Source organism: Canis lupus, chromosome 18 (genome assembly GCF_011100685.1).
Source record: "Canis lupus familiaris isolate Mischka breed German Shepherd chromosome 18, alternate assembly UU_Cfam_GSD_1.0, whole genome shotgun sequence".
Classification (NCBI taxonomy): domain Eukaryota; kingdom Metazoa; phylum Chordata; class Mammalia; order Carnivora; family Canidae; genus Canis; species Canis lupus.
This window is the reverse complement of record NC_049239.1, coordinates 12704275-12714127: the sequence shown is the minus strand read 5'-3', so window position 1 is coordinate 12714127 and position 9853 is coordinate 12704275. Positions and strand designations below refer to the sequence as shown.

At 39.8% G+C, this 9853-nt stretch overlaps 1 protein-coding gene across 1 annotated transcript in view; it reads right to left on the bottom strand.

Annotated features, from left to right (window-relative positions):
• Window positions 1-292: 292 nt before the first annotated feature.
• The window catches only part of NRCAM (neuronal cell adhesion molecule), a 275473-nt gene continuing 265912 nt past the window's right edge, over window positions 293-9853 (bottom strand). Inside the window, 1 exon segment of the mRNA XM_038562686.1 lies at window positions 293-2811. Coding sequence (XP_038418614.1) covers window positions 2574-2811 — 238 coding nt within the window. The 3' untranslated portion in view covers window positions 293-2573.

The window sequence follows — 9853 nt, the reverse complement described above, 5'->3', positions numbered from 1 at the left end:
GGCTGACAGCAGGCACGGGGGATTCAAGCCCGCGGAGAGGTCGGCCTTCAGCAGAGGAAGCAGCACCCAGTTTCTCCGACTGTTTCTCTGAAGGCTGGCTATATCGCCACCTGCTCTGCACTAGAAGTTTCTTGGCCTGCTCCTATTTGAATAGCTCTGTAGTCTTCCATGTTCGGTTTTGTGTGGAGTTTTTTCTGCACGTAACAGCCTTCCAAAGGCAAAAAACCCCCAAAAGTTTGCACTATTTGAAAACGTTAGGAAATAGATGCTTGAGAAAGTTCAAGATCACAAAGAGATCGAGACTGTTTAATAGCAATTTTTTTTTTTTTTTGGATGGAAATCCAGTCATCTCTGCCTGTACTCTTACAATACACCGTTACTTAAACATTCACACTCCACTGGGAACATGACTTCTTACAAAAGAGAGAGGGACTTTTAAAACCACATTTAATTTTTAATACAAAATCTGTTGCACTATTACAGAAGTGACCCCTTCATGCACAGATAACTTTAGCGTCTACCGTTATGGAAGAACAAAAACTATTGTTTCCCCAAACCCCCCTCCCCCAAACATCGGCAAACTTAGAGTCACTTTTATCTTTGTGCTGTCAAGGCAAACCTGTTTTGTCTTTCTGTATTTCCATTAGAACGGTTGGTCTGTGAGAAGGGAATATGGAGCGGTGGAAATGGCGAGGCCAATCTTTACCTGGGAGGACTTCACACTGTGCTTTACCGACATGTAGCCAAGATGCCTACTGAGCCCCATGGGCAAAGCTCTGAAGATTTCATCTAGAAACCTGCTGTCGATATGTAGAAGAGCTCACTATTTCAGTTTCACAGCAAAAAAAAGGGAAAATAAAAACCCAAAAGGTATTTAAGTAAATGCTTTCCAATCCCATGCACTGTACGACTTCAGCTGACTCCTTATACAGCACATGTCAACATTGGTTGCATGTTTATTGGTATCGACCACCTCTAAGCATATAGCATCTACACTTTCAGTGTATTTACAAATTCAACAAAATATCTACATATAAAAAGCTTTACTTAAAATTAAACTTGATGCAAGTTATGAGAAACCAATTTATTGGCAAATGAAACTGAGCATTCCTTCAACCATAGGTTGTTAGAGGATTTCATATTTGGAGGTAAGCCATTTATAGAGATCGTTGCTGAATACGGAAGATATGTATTTTTATTTTTGAAACTGCAGGTGTGATCCCTTTGACTGTTGGCCTTGTTAGCACTCGTCAGATTTCTGATTTTCGGAAATGTGTCCCTAGCTATCTGCATACACACTGTGTAACGCAGCAGAGAGTTTCAAAAGCTGCCACCTAGCAAAAAGGCCTGGAGAAAAGCATTCCTGTCAGCATGCTGTTGTATGCTTCCGGTTTGGGAACTACTGCTTTTTAGTTTTTTTTTTTTCCAAAAATTCCCTACCAAATCAACAGCCTTCTGACCTGATTGGCTTGTTTTAATGGAAACCACAAAAGACCACAAATCCAGCATGCGCTCCAGGTGGCGCTAAGGCTTTTTCTTTTTATAGGGGCAATGCTCCTTACAATAAACTGTCTGATTAATTTTATTTTCATGCTTTCTTTCTTTCAGCATTGGCCATTTCTGTGATCTCTGCTTTTTAAGAGTTACTTTTGGACAATGACAGTAAGCTAGGATTCCGAGTCGACCGTGCCGACGGATACGGAAGGCAGCGTGTTATGGAATGCTTATTGTCTGAAGGCACTGCATGTGTCTTGCCCTGTGCTTTCTGGAATAATATCTGAAACTGAAGTGGAGTGATTGGTTTTCGATTCTTTCGGTCTGGCATACGTGCCCAAATGCATTGCAACACACACTGTTTATGCCTAAAAACAACTGAACATAGAGATGATGTAAGAAGTAGAACACTGTACTGCGGTAATACCCGGAGGATTAAGAAGGCTACGGAGTAACAGGGGCAGAGGCCGGTCACAGAGTCTCAGTAAGCATCAGCAAATGCGACGGTCATCGTGAACTCATATAGCAAGGATATCCTGTACATACTGTTGCTAACAGTCTCCCAAAAAGACTAATGACAGCTAGACATAGTCACCAATTTCACAACAATGTCCACAAAGACATTGGAGTTCTAGAGAATACTACGGTAACACTCTTGACAATGGAAACGGAATTCGCATTTCAGGGGTTCAGCTGAGGACAGTATAAACAAAGTTATCAAACCAGGTTTTTAATAAGGTACACAGGTATTCCTTTACGTGTGTAGCATTTTTCATGCATCACATTGAACTGTATCCTGAAGAGCAAATAAGGTGATCAGTTGATGATGCTGTAATTTTTTTTTATCAGTTCTGAACAAGAATACCTATTTTGGATGAAAAAGGATGTACTTTGCACTGCAGTTCACATTAACAAATCATTGGACCGAGTCACGTCCTTGTTTGAAACTGCTCTCATAATATTAACATACAGCAGAACCCATACTTTCTGTCTCTGTGTGCCTAGTATGAGAAGGCAGACAAACAAGTGCTGAAGATGAAAGTTCTAGAGAGATGGGATATCGGCCAAGAGCTTACAGATCAAACAAAGGAATTCATGGCATTGACAGGAGAAGGTGCCTCCGAGCTTTCGTTTCCTTCAGCTGGTTCTTTCTCTTTCTTACCACTGTATTGTCCAATAAAGGAGCCGTCTTCATTGAACTGGCCATTCACCCCCTCTCCATAGTCAACTAGGCTGTCATCACTATCTTCCTTCTTCACTGTCCTGTCTGAAGGTGTTCGACTGCCTTTTTTCAAAGGCTTGTGGTCTTCTGCATCACTGGAAGAGAGAGAAAACGTTTTGGTCGTGATCGGCATTTAGGGGAAATGTTTTTTGTTCTTAACGATCATGCATGCAGGTTACGATAAAGCATGTGGGGAGCCTTGCTAGCCAAATCTAATCGTCAGGTGGACTCCAAAGACTAGGATGTGGTTGGGATGAAAGTCAGGTGCAGGAATGGTTTGATCATGAAGTCTTCAGGAGGTGGATGGCTTCTCACTGCACATGTCAGTATCAATGACAGATTCTCACTTCCAATTTGGAAGCAATTCAAAAATAGTCACAGGCACTAAAAAAGGAAGAACTGCGGAAAGTGGGAAATCATCTCTACTTTGAATTCAAAAGAGGGGAAAAGCTTATGGCAAGTAGAGAAATTAGTATGTTAAACTGTGTGAGATCTTGGATTCCCTGGATATGAATGGAGAATGATTTTGGTTAAGTGTGAAATATGAGAGGTTTTCTTTTCTGAGCAAGAGGAAGCAAAAATCCTGCTTTTCAAATAATTTTGTTACGGAGTGCAGGCCAGACTTGTAAACTTTAACCTTACCTTTCAAGAGACCTAGAAATTCCATTAAAAGGATGCAGAAGAAACATATGAAAACAGCCTAAGAAGAAAAGCAAAATCCTTATACTGATAGTAAACAGTATGTTGGTTTTTTTTCTGTCAAAATTTTAGTTAATGGGTAAGGACTGATTAATTTGGAAAGAGACACAACTGAACTTCAAAGCACTGCATTTGTACTATGAGTGGCATGTCTATATATTCTAAAGAGCGTGAGTGATTCAAAAAATGTCAGAACAAATTTTATCTCTGTGCTCTCTTCTCCCAGTGTGGGATGTAGCCTCTCTGTGTGTCAGATGGGAATCTGGGGAGCGTAATTTTCAAAACATTATAGAACTCAGCTTTTCCCCCCTTATTTCTCCATGAAATCCTGAAGCACGCCATCAGGGCGTAGGAGAGTATGTGTTAGAACATCTGCCTACACTGTGGTTGTGTCACTAGGATGCACGGTTGACCGACTCTTTCAAAGGTAATATTTGGTTTAAAAAAATAAAGAAAAAAAGGCATTCTATTTCCTTTCAAAGGACAAAAATGCAAGGCAGAACAGGACTATAAGCAGTGTTAGTGAAAAGTGGAAAGGCTTAATGTCAAAAAAAAGCTTGTATCAGCTGCCATATTTCTCCTGGCAGTTTGTGCCGGGCTTCTCCTGCTCCCTCTGTCTCTGACAGTGATTTTTTTCGAGACAAGGTACAAACGTGTCAAGATTCACAAATAGCCTGGCTCTTTGGCCAATAATTCCTACTAGGGTTTTCAATTTTTCTCCAGGAAGAAAATCTCCAGACTGCAAAATAATACTTGCTTGACAGGACACGGGTATCTGCTTTTGGAAATTACCAGCTGCAACAAGACCCAAGTTCTCGGTCACAGGCCGAATACACAATATGATCAGCACTGCTAATCAACAACTGGGGAGGGATCACAGGACCCTGGAGCCACCTATGTTTGGGGCCCTTCAGGGGATGGGGCATCTAATCTCCAACCTGCTGGGAGGATAAAGAGCACATCTTTAATCATTAACCTCTAGGCTTTGCTTGAATACTTCCTGTGAAACATTGCTCATGACTTGGTGGGGCCCTTAATTCCACTGAAGTGTTCAATAATGAGCACATTTTCATCACCTGGATTCCACTTACTAATTTTATTTTATAGGACTAGTGTTCCAAGGAATACACTCCAGGAAAGTCTAGTCTGTGGCAATTCTTTGATCCCACCATCCATCCATCCATCCATCCATCCATCCATTCAACCATTCATATACCTAATAAATGTTTATTGAGTGCCTACACTGATAACATTCTAGTCGTTGTGGATATAGCAACAAGCAAAACAGACCGAAACCCCAAATTCATTAAGCTTACTTCTAATAGGGGGAAAATACAGAAAACAACCAACCAACATATTAAAACAATAGTTACACAGTGTGTCAGAAGGTGATAAATGCCCAGGAAAACATGGAAAACATGGAACTTGGTAAAGAGGGTGGAAGGTGTCAGGGGAGGGTGTAGAGGTTGACGCTGATACAGGGTATCCAGGGAAGGCCTAATTTGAAAGGACATCTGAGCAAAGACCTAAAAGAGTTGACTTAGCCAAGTGGATAGCTGGAGGGAGAGCCATTCTGCTGGCGAAGCAAAGCAGTGCAAATGCCCCGTGGTGGTGGCAAGCCTGGTGGGTTCTAGAAATGAGGAGGAGCTTGTGTGGCTGGAACTGAAGGAGAGAGAGAAGAGTTAAAGTAGAAGGTGGCAGGGCTAGATCAGGGCCCCATAGGAGACACTGTAGGGCTTCTGTCTTTAGCCCTGTGTGAGGTAGAAAGCCAGTGGAAGGTTTTCAACAGATGCCTGACAGGAACAGACTTACATTTTGAAAGGATTATTGTCATCATGGTTGAGAACAGTCTAGCCTAGAGGGCAGGATTTGGTAACCTACAGCAAAACTGGGCCATGCTCATTCCCTATGCAGTGTCTGTGGCTGCTACTGCACTACAACAGCAGGACAGCATAATTGCAGTGGAGATTGTATGGCCTGCAAAGTCTAAAATAGTTACTAGTAGAGTCTTTATAGACAAAGTTTGCTGACCCTTGTTCTGGGGGAGGGAAGGGAGTCAGTGGGTCTAGTGCAGAAACACAGGACTCAGATAACTCTGACCCCTGGACAAGTGTGAAATGTTGGGGTGACACGAAGTGGTTACATTATGAACATTTTGAAAGTAGCCCTAGAAGACTTTTCTGATGGATTGGCCACGGAATAATAGAGAAGACGACAACCCCAAGCTTTTGGTTTGAGCAACAGAAAGGATAGAATTACCCTTACTGTGGAGGGCAGCGTGTTTGAGGTAGAAGATCAGCAGTCCAGATTTGGACATGCTAAATTTGGTATGTCAGAGGAACCCCTCCTTTAACCCTTTTACGAATCTAGTATAACACTGATACCTAAAACCAACAGGGATCCTTTGAGAAAGTGTGATTACAGGAGAACCTCATTCATGAACCTAGATGCAAAAATCCCAAGGACATCACAAGCAAAGGGAATTTAGCAACTGACAAAAAGGATACCATACCATATCATGACCACTGAGTTTATTCCAGGGAATGCAAGTTTGTTTCAGCATTCAAACATTAGTTCATATTTTTCACTTTAGCAGAAGAAAAAATGTTATGATTATTTTAGTTGATTTAGAAAAAGATATATGGTAAAATTCAACAACCATTTATAACAAAATCTTTAATATTCTAGGGATATGAAACATCTTGACTGACCTGGTTAAGGGTATTCATAAGAAACTTCCCGTAAACATCATCTCTGATGGTGAATGTTGACAGATTTCTGTTTCACATCAGAAATCACAGTAGGGATGCCTACTATCATCACTTTAAACCAAAACTGCATTGAACATACTAAGCCATGTGCAAAAAGAAATAGAAAGCAGATGTCTTTATTCATAACTGATATGGTTACACATTTATAAAGTATCCAAAAGAATCAATAGGCAAACATTAGAATAAGAAGAGAGTTGGGTAATGTTGCTTAATACTATATTAACACAAAAGTCCATTTTATTCCTGTACTTGCAAATAATTGGAAAATGAAACTTAAAAAATGATTCCAATTATATCATATAAATTTGAAGTATATAAGAACAAAAAACCATAAAAATATTTTAAGTTCTCTATGAAGAAAATGAAAGTTCTATTTGGTTATTAAAGAAGAGCTAAATAAATGGAGAAACACACCATAACTGTGGATGGGCAGACTCAAATATCATAAGTATGTTAATCTTCTTCATATTGGTCTTTAGATTCAATTTATTTCCAATAAAAACCCAGCAGGTTTTGACATGGATCTTGGCAAACTGATTCTCAGCCACATAATCCTAGAAAGGACTAGGAATATCTAAAAGATTCTTGAAGAAGAATAACAAAATTGGTGAATTTGACTTATCAGATATCAAGACTTATTAAAAGCCACAGTATTAAGATAGTGTAGTTTTGGTGCAAAAGTAGACAAATCAAATGAAGGGCTCTGAAATATTTGGTAGATCTTATTCCTACATCAAATTTTTTATGCCATCACAGCTGGGATTATTCTTAAAGTCCTATTTTCCAACTCCTTGTTGGTACATATCATTGACTTTGTGTTAATTTTGTGTCAAGCAACATCACTAAATTTTTATGAATTCTAATATTTTCCTGATTCATTTAGATTTTTACACACACAATCCGCTCAGTTATGAATGATGACCAGCCAACAAGGGGCTTCCTAGAAGCATCTATTTCAGCTTTTTTTTTTTTTTAAGTAGTCTCCATGCCTAGCATGAAGCCCAGTGTGGGGCCTGAACTCACCACTCTGAGATCAAGACGTAAGCTGAGACCTAAGCAACCAAGAGTTGGATGCTTAACCTATTGAGGCACCCATGCACCCAACATCCATTCCAGCTTAATGGTCAGAGTGGATGAGAGAGAATCTATGGCAATGTAGGCTGTGCTTGAAAGAAGAGAGGGAAGGAAGAGGGGTGTTCTATCCACACCTAGAGTCATTCCAGGAAAATCTGTTCAAATGTAGCTCAAGATCTTTCTAAGACTGATTTTTTTTTTTAAAAAAGGATGCAATGTGATGTCATACTCCAGTTAGTATCTGGTCAAATGGGGGAAAAAAATCATACAAGGCACTGGCACAGTGTCTGGCACATGATTTGTGCCCAACATATAGAAGCTCTTATCTATCTACCATCACACCTCTTCTCTCCACTCCAAGCCCCCACCTCAGAGAGATACTTTTTCTCAGAAATACCCCATGTAACATGCATACTTAGACATTTCCTGAGGTGATGGCTGGTTCCGAGTCTGTGTTGAAGTCCTCTTTAATGCACTTGCCTTTTTTCAACTCAAAAATGAATTTTATCATGAAATAGTAAACCATCTTGACATTGTGCCAAGGGAAGTTGCTTTGTCAAGTTTAAGTGTGAAAGAGTAGTTTCCCAAATGAGAAGAATTTAGAAGATACAGAGGATGACTTAAAAGTCATATGCTTATTTTGCTACATAGTATTCAAAGCTTAAACATATCCAGCTGCATTTTATGAGAACTGTTAAGGACAAAGGTTAAACGAATTTCAAAATAAGTCATAAAATAGTACATGTAGCTCCAAAATACGTCTTTGTTACTCATACCCATGAGTGAAGATGGTTTTGCAGTGTAAAGAAATGTTCACATCACAGTCCCAAAACTCAGTGCCTGCACCGCGCCTTCTGGGAAGACTTCCGACATCACCCTTCTTCCAGAACACCCAGTTGGCTTTGGCTTCCTGCCCCTGCTCCCTTGGCATCTCAGTTATATCTCTTTCATAGCACTTTTCACACCATGCTGATTGTTCTTTTACTTCCCTGTGTCCCTCACTAGACTATAAACTCGTGAGAAAACATTCTATCGTTTATAATATGCTCACAGTCTGGCATACAGTAGGCACTCAATAAATACTGGTTGAATGAATGAATTCATTGTAAAATAACAATGGAAGAGATGGTGGGCCTTTTTAGAAATTTTTCAGAATTCTAACTTCAGAACATTTTCATTCTGAATGAATTTCATGATGTCACACAAGGCATTGGAGCATGTTTTCCGCCCCCCCCCCCCGCCCCTTCTCTTACCCTCAGAATAAATTTTAAGGAGTTCACCGTTTTTTTCAGTAGCACTTCATTCTGGTGGGACCCATTGAATGTCGACTGACTAAAATTCAGCAACAACAGATACATCTATGATCCTTTGGCCTAACACTATTGTGATCACCATCCTACCACTGCCAAACCATGCTGCAGTTTGTTTGACCTTCATGACCCCAACACTCTCTCTAAATGTCCATCATTATACTGTTCACACACACTGTTCACATAAAAATAGTTTATGTTTGTGAGCAGAATAAATCTAAGGTAGATAGCAAATATGACACATCTTCACATCCTTCAAGCCTTATGAGCATGCCTGCAACAGGACCATGCTCACTTGAATGACAAGATTCCCGTGCCGATAGCCTCCCTGTATACTATAAGTTCAAGTATCATGGTCACAGGCTTTAGGACCTCGGTTCATTCTGGTTTTTTAAGGAATGGATCTAAATAATAAAAAAAAAAATACTTACACGGTTGGTTGCATTGTTTCTCTGATTTTTCTATATGCTAGTAAGGATGCAGATCCTACTGTCTGTATAATTAAAGAAACAAACAAACAAAGCTGCAGGCTTCCACCAGAGGGTAACTGCTTGGGGGTGGGGGTTGGAGTGAGGGCACAAGGTTACAGCTTATGGAAAAAAAAAATCAAATTTGGCCACTGAAGTTCCATCCCTCTTTGCACTATGAATATCCTCTGGCTCAGGGCCAACCACGTAGAAACTGTTTCATCCTCAAGCTGGAGAATGAGCAAAATCATAAACAGAATTAATTCACACTTAGCGACAGCCCTAATTTTGTCTATGGTATGTGGTCCGGATATTGATTTATTTTCAGAATGAAAAAGAGTAAGCATCAATAAATAATACAGAGCTCAAAACTTCCAAAAGGTGCAAAGCAGAGAAGGGACCCTGGTGATTTAGGAAGGAGAATGACATTTAGATGTAATATCTGAAAAAAAAAAAAATCTGTTGGAGCCAACAGTAGGAACTGTTCTCATTCATTGGAACATGTAAGAAACTAAAAGTCTTTTTTTTTTTTCTTTTTAAGTACAAAACAATCCACAGATTGGTAGATCCACTACCTCAGAAAAAAATCTGAGGTAGTGTCAGTGAGTCACAGGACAAAGCCATATTTGTAGCAAAGGGTGGTTGGATATTTGGGAAAATGATTTCATTTGTGGGATTGATTGTCTTTATGGACTTTTAGTTTTGGTAAAAAAAAATTACTGGGTTGTGTTTTAAGTTTTAGACACCCATCAGAACCTTCCCTCGGCACCTCCCACATAAATGTGATTGCATGTGTGACAAATACTTTTGTCTTCA